Genomic DNA, 14817 nt, shown 5'->3' with positions numbered 1-14817 from the left:
TTTCCTTGTAACCATGAGCTAAAGAAGAAAGCAAGCCGTGTATCTTATGAATGGCCTTATCTGTCTCCTGGGTAATAACTTTATGAATAATGTTCTGCAGAGATTGCCTTTCACACGAGGAGTGCTCAGTCTTTGGGTTCTTCCTAGCTCCGGGCTTTTAAATTTTGAAATCTAAGCATTCTTTCCCACTGTCTTTTTGACTGTTGACTTTTTTTTTCTCTTCCTTTTTAAGTTTCTGTCCTGCTGCTTTACCTTTTCTTTTCTTTTTGAAGTTTATCTTTATTTTTCTTTTGTTCACAGTTTAATACTATATGGACAGGGATAGGAGACCTGGAGGGGGTGAGAAGGGAAATTGGTGAGCACTTTGGTGAGCAGACCTTGTTTCAGTCAAGAAGAGCTTCCAGCACCGTAGCTCTGTCTTCCTCCAGTTTTCAGCACAGTTGTTCTTCCGTCACACCAAGATCTGAATCAAAAAGTATTTTTAAATATCCATGACTCCTCCCTGTATTAACAGCCAGCCCTGATAATGCTTGTTGGTACCTGATCTCCCAACTGTACTCATCCAGCCAAGTTCACAGACGTGTTTAAACAAGACCCTCGATGCAGGAAAGTTGCATGATCACTGCATTGGGGAGAATCCAGAATACCCAGGCCTACCAGTCTCACAGTATCCCCCCTCTCTTTAACATTCCACATAGCTGTAGTATCCATCTGTTTGTCCATCTGCTGAAATGAGAAAAGAAACTTCATGCACTGATGAAAACAAACCAAAAAAAAAAAAAAAATCCCTCCTTTCTAGCTGAACAAAAATGTGCAGTTAAATACTTGGCGCTTGAAAATGCAGTAGTGAACGTGGAACGAGCCTGTCTGTATATCTGGTAGCTCTCTTGCTTTGTTTTTCCTTACCAGTATTCTGCCTCACGTTTGCTTCTGTGATGGTTATATTGCCTAGCAAGCACACCTGTGGTTGTGAAAATAGTATAGTAAAAAAAGAAAAATCCCCAGTTATCGATGTACTAGATTTGTGTATGTCTTTTAAACAGTTCTAGTTTCCACCTTACACGGAATAATCAGGAAACGTGTACAAATTCAAAAGTGAAATAAAAAATTTTATCAGTTAGTTGCCTGTGTATTGATGTGTGGCACCATTTCTATCACTACCAGAATTAGCTAACTTTTTTTTTATCACACTCATTTTAGGCTCTACTCTTTCTTTAAAAGTAGGCAACAGCTTTATGTCATCCTTTAGAACTTGAAGTCAAGGTGTTGTCAAAGGAAAGAAATTACCATTAATACAAAGCCTACCCACCTTATATAAACCACTTTAGGTCTTTGGGAGCTTCTAAAATTTGGTGATGCCAGTGGATTTTGCATCCCATTCAAGTCTCTTCCCTCCTTCTCCCCCCTCCCCCTCCTTTTTTTTTTTTTTTAAACCCTGAGATGTAACCAAGACAGATGGTTACATAAGGCCTGGTCATCTCCAAAGTAATAGTCTGTCATCTGTCTCAACACTATGGTAGCCAGCAGCTCTGTGTATCCTCATGGGGTTTCCCACAAGGAAAGGAAAATGATTGGGAGGAGGGAGTAATTTCTAGCCCAAGATTAGAATTGATTCGTGCCTTCTTGCTACTGTCGGCTGGGCAGTCAGACCAGCTCCTGCCCCTGGTTCTGGACCTGTTCCACCTTTCAGAGACACACCCAGCCAAAGGTCAGTGGGACCTGCTTTGTTGCAGCAGGGAAATCTGGAGGGTCCGCCCCTCCTAGAGGCCAGGTGAAGTACTGTCCGACATGGATTGGAATTCTTCGGAAATGACTCTACCGCACAGATCGAATCTGCAAACTCAAGATTGCTGGAAGGGTCTTGCTGCTCCGCTTGGGACCACCGCCCTAACTGCATCGGGACCTCACTGTTCCTTAGAGTAAGTTGGTGAGCCTTCCTAGTGGTGTGCAGGTGGAATGGATCCTTAATGAGAAAGAGGTGGGCAGGGAATATCCCAGGGAAAGGTCTATGCAAACTACATAGGAGGCAGTGTCGAAGAACGCCTTAGTGGGCTCGAATTCCCACGTGGAGCCTTCAGCCCCAAGTCACAAAGCTGGTTCCAGAGGGTGGGGCTAGATTGGGCTGACTTGAGAAAAAGACTTTCAGCTGGCTAGGTACACGCCTTTGAAAATAGCCAGGCATCCCGCTCCAAAATGCTCTTGTTTGTAATGCAAACAGGATGTACGGTCTCCTTTAATCCTTGCGAAGCGGGAGTTTACAAAGATGGGAATCATAACATTGGGGATTACAACTCAGGTTCAGGCCCTCCCAGAGAGCTCAGCTCCACCCCAGGCCAGGTGAGGGCTCTCCCGCCTCCGGAGGCTTCTAGAACGCTGAGGGGTCCCAGGTGGGGCCCTAAGAGGGGAGGAGCCGGAGCGTGGGTGATTGGCACGCGGGCGCCGAAGGGTGGTAAAAAAAGGGGCGGCCGCGCAGGGACGGAGAGTCCCTTGCTTCCTGCGCGCCCGCCGCCGCCGAGGTTCCCGCCCGAGTGACGCACGCGGGGCGCGGGGGCCGGCACCTCGTCCCCCCGCCCACCATGAACGCCAGCGGCCCGGGCTTCCCGCTGGCCTCGCTCTACGTGGGCGACCTGCACCCTGACGTGACCGAGGCTATGCTGTACGAGAAGTTCTCGCTTGCCGGGCCCATCCTGTCCATCCGCGTGTGCCGCGACGTGGCCACCCGCCGCTCGCTGGGCTATGCCTACATCAACTTCCAGCAGCCGGCCGACGGTGAGCCCGGGGATGGGAACGGACGGACTGGCGCACGGTGCACCCACGGCATCTCGGCCATCCGCTCTGCCATCTCTGCTCCTGCAGCTTCAGTTTTGCAGCCAGGGAAACAGGTCCAGAGAGCCCCCTGAGGCCCTGAGCAGGAGCTAGCATTAGTGTGTGCCTACTGTGTGTTTTCCTGGTGCTCCGTGTGTAGAGGGGAGACAGTAAGGCCGAGTGGAAACACCCAAGGGCTTTAGGGCCAGGCCAACCGTAGGATTAGGAAGCCAGCAGCTGTGTGACTTTGAGCAAATTACTCAACCATTCTGAGCTTCCCTTGCCTTTCTGAAAAATGGGGAGCGGACCTGCTTGATAGAGGGCTTGGGAGGAGGAGAAAATTCAAAGCACCTGGTGAGGACGATGTGGGAGGCGACATAGGTAACGAGTAGGGAAGCCAGGGGAGCTGGGGCTCGGGCTCTCCCGGCTGCTGACACCAGGTCTGCACCAGGCGCTTTTCCCTGGGCAAGCCCAGAAAAACCGCCTCCACCTTAGGCTCCGCAACCCGTTCCTCAGAGCTGATGGGATTGATTAGCGCTTGCGGGGTGGGTGTGCCCACGCCTCTGGTGAGAGTTTAAGAGCCCCGGTTTTGTTCAAGTTTTTCCACTAGGGTGTGAGCTTGAGCAAAAGTTCACTCTTGACACTTCATCTGTGAAATGGGAGCTAAGGCTTGGAAGGAAAACTGTCTATGAAGGCTCTCCAGTTACAGCGGTTCTCAATCTGTGGGTCGCGACCCCTTTGGCGGTCGAACGACCCTTTCACAGGGGTCGCCTAAGACCATCCTGCATATCAGATATTTACATTATGATTCATAACAGTAGCAACATTACAGTTATGAAGTAGCAACGAAAATAATTTTATGGTTGGGTCACAACATGAGGAACTGTATTTAAAGGGCCAGAAAGTTTGAGAACCACTGCATGGGCTCAATAAGTGTAACCTAAGAAAAAAAAAAGTAACCAGCATTCAGGTGCAAGACTCCAGAAACAACCCAAAAAGGCTTCCTCTGCGTCTGCTGGGTGGTTGGGGAGGTTCCCCTCCAGCTGGGGGTTTGCTGGGGTGGTTCAGCCTGTTTCCCAGGCGATGACTGAGCTGGATTCCCGGGGGACTTCTCCTTTGCTCTGCTTTCCCCACCCACTGCCATTTCCAGCTTTCTCCAAATTCTGCACACCTGACCTTTTGGCCAGATTTCATAGATGGGGGAGCTGAGCTCCAGAGAGAAGGGGTTTAGCCCTGGGTGTTCATTGGTAGAACTCGATGGAAAAACCAGACTCCACTGAGTTCTGCACAGTTCCTGTCCATGCCTCTGAAGGTAGAGGAATCCTTTAAGCAGGGGACAGCATGTTACCGGGGAGAGGTAAAGGCCATAGCAGTCCAAGAGGACAGGCATAGGCTGCTGTTTTCAGACACACTGCCATTTGCCAACCATCTGTTTTGTGCCAGGTGCTAAGGACAAGGCACCTCGCATACCTTTTTAAAAATATATATATATTTCTTTATTGATTTCAGAGAAGAAGGGAGAGGGAGAGATAGAAACATCAATGATGAGAGAGAATCACTGATTGGCTTCCTCCTGCACGCCCCCTAGTGGGGATCGAGCCCACAACCCTGGCATGTGCCTTTTGCCGGAATCGAACCCAGGACCTCCCAGTCCGCAGGCTGACCCTGTGTCCACTGAGCTAACCCGGCTAGGGCGGCACCTTGCATACCTTATTTAATTTTCAGCCTGTCCAACAACCTAGAGGTAGGTGTGAAAGGGTGGTTAATATCATCATCATCGCTACTTTAGAGGAAGAAACCAGCTCAGAGAGGTGATGTTTGCCTCCCCCAACATCCTACTACTTGGGATCAAATCTCAACTCTGCTGCTCAGCACCTCTGAACTTGAATTTCCTCTGACTGCTGCCGCCGTTTGTCATAGAGGCCCTCCTTTACATTTTTATCTACTTGGTGTGCTTTAGAGACCACAGTAGACCTGGCTCTGCCACTGATCTTTACCCTTTCTGAACCTCAGTTTTCCCTTCTGTAAAATGGGGGTAGAAATCCATGCTCACGGGGCTATAGTGAGGAGTTGAATGAGATCCTAAAAAGTGGGAGGAGTGCCATACACTTTAATTCTTATCCCTCCTGAGCCTTCAGGCTCTATCTCCAGTGAGACCCAAACACTGGCTCTTTTTTTTTTTTTTTTGGAAGGAGGCTCCCAATTACCAGTAAGCATCTGAGGGCTCAGGGAGCCCCCTTAACTTGCTCCTTTCCTCCTTCTGTCCAGCGGAGCTGGCACTGGATACAATGAACTTTGAGGTTATCAAAGGCCAACCCATTCGCATCATGTGGTCCCAGCGAGACCCAGGACTTCGAAAGTCGGGTGTGGGCAACATCTTCATCAAGAACCTGGAGGAGTCCATTGACAACAAGGCCTTATATGATACCTTCTCCACCTTTGGAAACATCCTGTCTTGCAAGGTTGGTGTGCCCTCTTGAGGGGGTCAGGGTCAAGTACCTGTGTGGTAGAGTGGAAGCTCACCAGGCCTCTTGAGATCTAAGCTTGGAACTGGCACACAGTCACTTCCAATGCGTTCTATTTGCCAAGCAAGTCACAAGACCCAATTCAGAGAGGACATAGAAATTATAGGACAAAGAGTGTGGATATAGGAAGGCCGTTAATTGAGGTCATCATTGCAATCAATGGCCACATCTTGTTTTTAAGATTTCTCTTATAATAGAGTGGAAGTTCCGTAAGAGTAATGATCTTGTTTTTATTTACCTTTGTATCCTGGTACCTAGAATAAGATTGGCACATAGTAGATGGCTCAATAAATATTTAGTTCCATTTTCCCCAGTCAGCTGACACTTTAAGAGTTTAAGAATTTCCTGAAAGAGTCAAATGGGAGTTCCATTTTTAACTTTATGAGGAAAACGCCATACTGTTTTCCACAGTGGCTGCACCAGTCTACCAGCAATGGACTAGGGTTCCCTTTTCTCTACATCGCCAACACTGTTGATTTGTTGTTGATAGCCATTCTGACAGGTGTGAGGTGATACCTCATTGTTGTTTTAATTTGCATCTATCAGATGATTAGTGACTTTGAGCATTTTTTCATGTCTCTTGCCTTCTGTATGTCCACTTTGGAGAAGTATCTATTTAGGTCCTTTGCCCATTTTTGAATTGGGTTGTTTGTCTTCCTTTTGTTAAGTTGTATGAGTTCCTTATATATTTTGGAAATTAACTCTTTAATCAGATGTATCCTTGGAAAATATATTCTCCCATGCAATGGACTCTCTTTTCATTTTGTTGATGTTTCTTTTGCTGTGCAGAAACTTTTTATTTTGATGTAGTACCATTTGTTTATTTTCTCCTTGGTTTCCTTTGTCCTAGGAGATGTATTGGTAAATATATTGCTACAAGAGATGTCTGAGATTTTACTGCCTATGGTTTCTTCTTCTAGGATTTTTATGGTTTCATGACTTACAGTTAAGTCCTTTATCCGTTTTGAGTTTATTCTTGTGTATGGTGTAAGTTAGTGGTCTAGTTTCATTTTTTTTTTTTTGCATGTATCTGTCCATTTCCCAACACCCTTTATTGAAGAGACAGTCTTGACTCCATTGCATGCTCTTGCCTCCTTTGTCAAATATTAATTGAGCATAATGGCTTGCATCAATATCTGGAGTCTTTGTTCTGTTCCACTGAACTATATGCCTGTTCTTGTGCCAGTATAGGCTGTTTTGAATACAGTAGCCTTGTAGTATAACTTGATATCTGGTATTGTGATTCTTCCAACACCAATCAGAAAGAATGTATGCACCCCATGTTCATAGCAGCATAATTTACAATAGCCAAGATTTGGAAACAGCCTAAGTGCCCATCAGCAGATGAGTGAATAAAAAAGCCGTGGTACATCTACACAATGGAATACTACACGGCAGTAAGAAAGAAGGAACTCTTACCATTTGCAACAGCATGGATGGATCTGGAGAGTATTATGCTAAGGGAAATAACTCAGTCAGAGAAAGATAAGTGTCACATGATCTCACTCATATGTGGAATCTAATGAAGAAAATAAACTGATGAACAAAATAGATCTAGAGACATAGAAGCAGGGAACAGACTGATGAATTTCAGCGGGAAGCAGAGGTGGGTGGGCAGAGGTTAACCAGGGGGAATTTATATGCATATATGCATAGCGGATGGACACAGACAATAGTGTGGTGAAGGCCTGGGAGGGGTGGGGGCAGGGAGGAGGGGGTCAATGGGGGGGGGGGACCACAAAGGGGACATATGTAATACTTTCAACAATAAAGATACATTTTTAAAAATTGATCATAAATAATAATACAAGAAAAGAATTTCTTGAAAGGGTTCTTATGGCTACTACAACAAGATAAGTATGCAATACCCTTAGCAGGTATTTGGCCCCAAAACGGGGACCCAGTCAACGTGGTTGAATTTGAAAGGAAGCTGGGACTTGAATTGAAAGTGGGGGACCCTGTTTGGGGCTGGAGAGTGGAGGAGGGTATGCTGGGCCTAGATTTGGACGAATACTAGTGCAGGGCCAATTAACACATTGTATGCGGGAAACGTATTTATACGTTTTTTATAGACTAGCGGTAGAATGCGGGTAACGTATAAATACGTAAACTAAAGTTATCATAATTTTACTGAATGTTGCCATTTGTGCAAAAAATTAGCAAAAATGGCCCGCGCCACCTGTTAGCACGCGATAAAAACTACCCGCAAACAATGTGTTAAAGAGCCTCAAATGTCAAGTTGATCTAGTTCTGTGGACAGCTGGAGCTACTGGAAGTGAGGCCCCAATGGGACACCATCACAGTTCCATGTTAGAGAAAGCATCCCAGGGGTCAGCATGCAAGTTGGGTTGGGAGGCTGGGGTGGTCATCTAGGCAAAGGCCACTTCATTGAGCTGGGGCACCGGCTGCAGGGTGGGTGGAGCTAGGGACACCCTGAAATGGGCATTAGTGCTCTTCGTGCAAGTTCAACCAGAGGGATGGGAACTACATGACCTGAGGATTTTTCCCATTCTCAAGCTCTGTCCTTCTCATTTGAGTCAGGGGGCTCACGAAATAGAGGTAGGATGTTTGTGGGTGTTTTACAAAATTAAAACAAGTCTGTTGTTGAAACAGTACATAATTGATGAAGTTTAAACAATGTGAAAAGGAATGAAGTGGAAAAGAAGGCTCCATCCCTTTCAACCCTAGTCCCCAGAAATAACCATTATTAACAGTTTTCTGTGTTTCTGTTTAAAATTTCCCCTTGTGTAGATGCTCACTTTCACCCAATTGGGCTTGATTTTCCCCTGCTTAATGATATACCCTCCACATCACTCTGTGGCAGCCATATAATCTTCCATGTTCTCCTCAGCTGCACACTAGCACGAATGTACTGTAACTTACGTAACCAGTCGCCTCTTGATGGATGCTCAAGAGGTTTTTCTAAGTTGCTGTTAGAAACAGGGATGCAGGAGTAGGAGATTGAATCTGATCCTCTTGCCCATTATCTTAGGAAGATTATTAAAAACTTGTCTGTGGTTTAGAAGACCTGCGTTCAATTTGAGGACGGTACTGTGTGAGCTTAAGCAAGTGGATCAACCCCTCTGAGCGTTAGTTTCCCATCTCTAGAATGGAGTTGTTGTGTGACAGAGAACTGTCTGTCACAGTCACAGAGCGAGCCCTCGGATATTAGCGGTTCTACCGGAACCCCCTGTTGGATGCTCTTCTTGTTCTTTTTCTCTGTGGCCCAGGTGGTGTGTGATGACCACGGCTCCCGAGGCTTTGGCTTTGTCCATTTTGAGACCCGTGAGGCTGCGCAGCAGGCCATCAGCACCATGAATGGGATGCTGCTGAATAACCGCAAAGTGTGAGTGGCTGGCAGAGGGGTGGACCGAAGCCGGAGGGACAGGATCATAGCATCACCGACTGGGGACCCATGCTCCCCACCACCATCTAAGGCAGCAGTTCTCAACCTGTGGGTCGCGACCCCTTTGGCGGTCGAACGACCCTTTCACAGGGGTCGCCCAAGACCATCCTGCATATCAGATATTTACATGACGATTCATAACAGTAGCAACATTACAGTTATGAAGTAGCAACGAAAATGATTTTATGGTTGGGTCGCAACATGAGGAACTGTATTTAAAGGGCCAGAAGGTTGAGAACCACTGATCTAAGGGCACCAGGCACTGAGCAGCAGCCGGTATTCTTCCTGGCAGTGTGACCTCGGAAGAGGGGCTTCAGCTCTTAAGGACTCCCTTTCCTCCAGTAAGAATGGGACTGCTGATACATGCTTAGAGGATTTTTCTGAGGAGTCAATGAAGTGATGATTCTGAGGGAATGGCCAGATCATCAATGGACTCGGCCTTCTCAGCATGCCTGTGCATTTTTTTCTTAAGCCTTTTGTGTTATTTCATGGGATTTTGGGATGGGTGGGAAAGTAGGCATATGCTTAGCCGGCCATCTTCATACATATCAGTTTGGCATCATCCCCACTTCACAGATGGGAAAATTGAGATGCAGATGCTGGAGAGAATCTCTTCTGGCAGTGCCCCTCCCCCAGTTTTGCTTCTGCGCATCTGAAGGCTCAGCCCCACGCTCAGTACTATGGAGCGATGGTGGCTTTGAGCTGGGAGATGCCCGGAGAGTCATTCTGTCCAGGGTTTCCCAGGGAAAGCTTCTGTCAACTGAACAGTGGTGGGCTTTTCCCAGAAGGATGTTGTTTTGTTAGCTACCATGTGTCCAGGTTTACCTTTGCCACTCAGTTTTCTTCAAGTGTTAGTGCCAGCTACAACTTGTTTGTGCTAAACGTGCTATAGATACTATCAAATTTTCTTATGCTTGGTTTTGTTTTGTATTTTTCTTTTATTAAAGAATATGTTTTGCCCTAACCGGCTTGGCTCAGTGGATAGAGCGTCAGCCTGCGGACTCAAGGGTCCCAGGTTTGATTCCGGTCAAGGGCATGTACCTTGGCTGTGGGCACATCCCCAGTAGGGGGCGTGCAGGAGGCAGCTGGTCGGTGTTTCTCGCTGATCGATGTTTCTAACTCTCTGTCCCTCTCCCTTCCTCTCTGTGGAAAATCAATAAAATATATTTTTAAAAAAAGAATATGGTTTCATTGATTTTAGAGAGAGAGGAAGGGGGAGAGAGAGAGAAACATTAATCAGCTGCCTCCTGCATGCCCCCTACTGGAGCCTGCAACCTGGGCATGTACCCTGACCGGGGAATTGAACAGTTGACCTCTTGGTGCATGGGACAACGCTCACCCAACTGAGCCAACTGGCCACAGCAGTTTTTGTTGGTTTGTTTGTTTTTCTTAATCTACGATACTTTCCTAGGTATGTTGATATGAACTTGGAGATTACAATTTTTTTAAAAATATATTTTATTGATTTTTTACAGAGAGGAAGGGAGAGAGATAGACAGTTAGAAACATCGATGAGAGAGAAACATCAATCAGCTGCCTCCTGCACATCTCCTACTGGGGATGTGCCCGCAACCCAGGTACATGCCCTTGACCGGAATCGAACCTGGGACCTTTCAGTCCGCAAGCCGACGCTCTAGCCACTGAGCCAAACCGGTTTCGGCTGGAGATTACAATTTTTAAAGTGAATATTGTATTTAAGTTATTTCAGTTTCCCCACAGCAGCACTAGCATGGATTGTGTCTGGTTCTCCCACTACTGTTTCCCCAGTGGTAAATGAATGAGCAAATCCCTATGATGTGAGTTTGATCCCCAGTTTTACAGGAATGAACACTGAGACTCAGAGAGGTTAAAGAACTTGCCCAGGGTCACACAGCTAGGCAGCTGCAGAGTGAGGATTCAAGTGTGACTCCCAAGTTCATGCTCTTATCTCCTGTGCACTCAGCTGCCTGGTGTCTGGTAGGACTTCCCTGTGCATTTGCCACAAGAGTTAAGTCTTCTTAACCTTATGCTGGAACATGGAATCTCAGCTGCGGAAGGTGGTCAGGCCTTGGGTATATTCTAAGTAGTATTGCCCTGCCCAGTCTTCTGATGAGGGGATCAGAGGCCAGAGGCTGGTAGCAATTGGCTCCAGTGACCCAGGGTTGTGGGATGGGCTGGGATGGAGGTGGGGGTGGCTGGTGGCTGGCAGCTGCCTACCCTGTCGGTGTGTCCACAGCTTCGTCAGCCACTTCAAGTCCCGACAGGAGCGGGAGGCTGAGCTGGGGGTTCGGGCCATGGAGTTCACCAACGTCTATGTGAAGAACCTGCAAATGGACATAGATGAGCAGGGCCTGGAGGAGCTCTTCTCCCAGTTTGGTGAGTGTGTTTCCCGAGGGAGTTTGGGGTCACTTTCTCTTCAGGCTGGGAGGAAAGGCCCTCCTGGGCTTTCTGGAGACTTGTGGGAGGAAAGGGGAACACCTTGGGGCTTCCGAAACTCCCCTTTGAGCCAGGTTGGTCCTTCCCAGGGAAGACGCTGAGTGTGAAGGTGATGAGGGATGACAGCGGCCACTCCCGAGGCTTTGGCTTTGTCAACTTTGAGAAGCATGAGGAAGCCCAGAAGGTAGGAGCCTGCCTCCCCATCGCCCTGCTTCATGGAGAAGGTGCTGGGCCAGGACTAGGAAGAAGGGAGGTGGGGAGCAGAGGGCTCCGGCTGCCTGTGGAAGGAAAGGTCACATGAGCCAGGGCCCTTCCTGCCTGCGCTGAAGGCAGAAGGCTTCAGCCTCCTCCGGGACTTCCGAGCCATGCGGCTGCTTATTTTATAGGTTCTTGCTGCACAAGAGGTAGAAGGGGCCTTCGAGACAGCCACTACCCTCTTCTTGAATTGATTGGGGGATTGAGGCAGGGAGGGAAGTGCTAGGCTATTTCTTGCTTCCAGGCCTTTGTAAATGCTGTTTTCTCACACTTCCCTTTTCCTGCAAATTAGACCGATGCTCTCCAATAAAAATGTAACGTGAGCCACATATGCAATTTAGAATTCTCCAGTAGATTAAAACAAACAATTTCCAATAGCCACATTAAAAAGGGTAAAAAAAGAAACTGTGAAATTAGTTGTAATATATTTTATTCAACATAAACATTTTCAAATGATCACCACGTCAATGAGCATTTAATATAAAAATTGAGATTTTTTTTATATCCCCTTTTTTGTACTTAATTCTTTGAAATCTGGTACCTCCAGCACAATTCAGACCAGCCATATTTCAAGTGCTTAGTAGCTGCATGTGGCTACTGAGTACCTTATGGGACAGCATAGCTTTAGGCGATTTAGTGCCTGTCCTTTGGTTCTCATACTTTCCCTCCTTCTCGAAGCTGCCTCTTCCTGTTATCACTTACTTGTGATACCTTCTGTCTCTCCCCATTAGTAGTACATGAACAGAACTGAGAGTAGAGTCCTAGCTGGTTTGGCTCAGTGAATAGAGCATCAGCCTGCGGACTGAAGGGTCCTGGATTCGATTCAAGTACATGCCCGGGTTGCTGGCTCGATCCCTATTAGGGAGCATGCAGGAGACAGCCAATCAATGATTCTCTCTCATCATTGATGTTTCTGTCTCTCTCTCCTTCTCCCTGCCTCTCTGAAATCAATAAACATATATTAAAAAAAGAAGAAAGAAAGAATGGAGAGCAGAGGCTGGGTCTGATTTCACCATTAAGTCTCTAGTATTGTAGCTGTCAGTAGCTACCAGATACATATTTGCTGAGTGAATGAATGGTACAAGGTCATACAGTGACAAAGCTGGAATAACAATGCTATATTTGGCCTCCCATAAAGCTCTTTATGACCAACCATAAAGCTCTTCCCATGGTTGCTGCCCCTTTAAGACCACCGGACATGGAAGAGCTCAGCTCAGGGTGGATTCTGGCTGGAGACCTGGACCCTGGTGCCATCTCGATAACAGCCTCTTCTCACTGAGCCCTTAGCACGGGCCAGGCACTGTGCGAGGGGCTTTGCATACATTCTCATCTCCCCCCACTAATATGGGCTCTGCTGTTATTAGGTTTCATGGGTTGTATTAGGTTCCACTGGGATTAGAATAAACTCTTTCTGACTCTGAAGTTTTGTTCTTAAGTACAGGTAACTTTGAAAGGTAACTTCTTGTGTGTCCTGGGACAAGTCCCACCCTCTCTCTAGGTTTTGTTTTCCCCAACTGTAAAACGATAAGTGGGAGTAGATGGATGAAGCTGCAGGGGTCCATTAACTCCAAGGTCTTAGAGACTTTGGTAGTGACTTTTAAGACTGCTGTAGAACAGGTAGTTCCTGGGTCCACCATGTATATTTACATATATTTGCATATTTAGGCAGGAAAGCAAAAGTCATAATTATTTGAAAGTATTTACTAATGAACGGACCACTGAAAAAGTCAGTTCCCTTCAACATTTCTCTTCACTAACACCATTATCTCATCCTAACTATTGAGCCAGTACACACATAAGTCTGCCTTTTGCTGATTTTTGCAGATAAGTCCATGCAAATTGAGTTCAGTATAAATGGATTGCAGAGAGAAGTTGCATATCTCACAAAAGCTGTAGGATTTCATGCAATCAAAGCCACTGACAAGTTAGGGTCTGGTAGGCTTAGGCCAGTTAACTGAAGAAAAGCAAAATCAACAGGGTTAAGACACCAGTGTTTCTAAAACAAAAGTTCTCATAATTAGCAAAAGGAATCTTTATGCTGTGAAATCCAACATGAAGTAAAAGATATTATGCTGTCATGCCATTTTGAAAGAATTATGCTTGCTGCTTTGTTTTTAAAAAAATCCGTGTGTAGGTCGTTATAAACCGATTGTCAAATATGGAAAACTGCAAATTTCCCTTTTTAGAATAGAGTCAGAAGAAAATTTTAAAAAATCTACAGTTTACTCTGAAATTTTGTCCCATGTTTTTAAAAAGTGGATGGCCTTTATCCTGGTACTAATGATTCTCAGCTGACAAGGCCAGCCTGGTTGGCAGGGGGTCCCTTCTAAACCCGGGAGGTGGGACTGGAGGCCATGGCTAAGGCCAGGGCCTCATCGGGGGTGGTTCCCAAGCACTGTCGCTCCATCCTCTCTGCACAGGCTGTGATGGACATGAACGGGAAGGAGGTGAGAGGACAGCTGCTCTATGTGGGCCGTGCCCAGAAGTGGGCGGAGCGGCAGAATGAGCTTAAGCGAAAGTTCCAGCAGATGAAGCAGATGAAGCAGGACCGGCTGAACCATTACCAGGTGAGGGCCCTGAATGTGATTCCTTCCTCTAGCAACCCCACCCACGTCCAGGATCTAGGCTTTAGGGATTGTGGGGGCTCCAGCTGCCAGGTGAGGGGCATGCTGTGTGATTGGTGGGGTGCATGGGTATTGTGCGGGGCTGGGAACAGGAGGCTTGGAGACCAGGGCTTCCACTGCCCCCCACACAAGTCAATCAGGAGTGTGGGGAGGAAGGCATATCTAGCAGTGTCCTTTCCTCCCAGGGCGTGAACCTGTATGTGAAGAACCTGGATGACTCCATTGATAATGAGAGGCTGAGGAAAGAGTTCTCTCCCTACGGCGTGATCACCAGTGCCAAGGTGAGGGCTGTGGGTGCCCACAGTGGACAGATAGCCTCCCCCTCCCATCCTCTCACTCCCCACACACCCCTTCTTCCTCCCATGGCCTTCAGGGAGTTGGTGCGGAGCCACACCTTTTGGATTTGGGGGCCATGTCTGACCGCATTGGAGCTTGTCTGCACTGGAGGGAAAGAGGATGATAATACAGTCCCAGTCACACTGCTGGTCTTATTGGGGCCCACTGAAACCTTGGTTCATTCAACAAGCATTTATTGAGTGCCTACTATATGCCAGATTCCAGAAATTCATGTCTTAGCATTTCCATTGACTTTGTTGTCTGGTCTTGAACAGTGACATACCCCTTCTGGGCCTCAGTTTCTCCATCTGAAAAATGAGAGGGTTGGGCTGCTATATCATTCTTCATCTATTCTTCATTAATTAAACATTCTTAGCACCTGAGGTGTGATGATTGGCTGGTCTACTCAGTAGCTCTGTGACCTTGAGCAAATGTCTTCTGAGTCTCATCT

The 14817-nt window shown here is 46.9% G+C and overlaps 1 protein-coding gene across 1 annotated transcript in view; it reads left to right on the top strand.

Annotated features, from left to right (window-relative positions):
- The first annotated feature begins 954 nt into the window (after positions 1-954).
- Positions 955-14817, top strand: part of PABPC1L (poly(A) binding protein cytoplasmic 1 like) — a 27656-nt gene continuing 13793 nt past the window's right edge. Inside the window, 7 exon segments of the mRNA XM_059706960.1 lie at positions 955-2769; positions 5074-5267; positions 8561-8676; positions 10952-11091; positions 11241-11335; positions 13827-13973; positions 14216-14311. Of these exon segments, the coding sequence (XP_059562943.1) occupies positions 2577-2769; positions 5074-5267; positions 8561-8676; positions 10952-11091; positions 11241-11335; positions 13827-13973; positions 14216-14311 (981 nt within the window). The 5' untranslated portion in view covers positions 955-2576.

Source organism: Myotis daubentonii, chromosome 8 (assembly GCF_963259705.1).
Source record: "Myotis daubentonii chromosome 8, mMyoDau2.1, whole genome shotgun sequence".
Classification (NCBI taxonomy): Eukaryota; Metazoa; Chordata; class Mammalia; order Chiroptera; family Vespertilionidae; genus Myotis; species Myotis daubentonii.
Note: the sequence above shows the minus strand (reverse complement) of the source record. Positions and strands in the feature narration are given on the sequence as shown.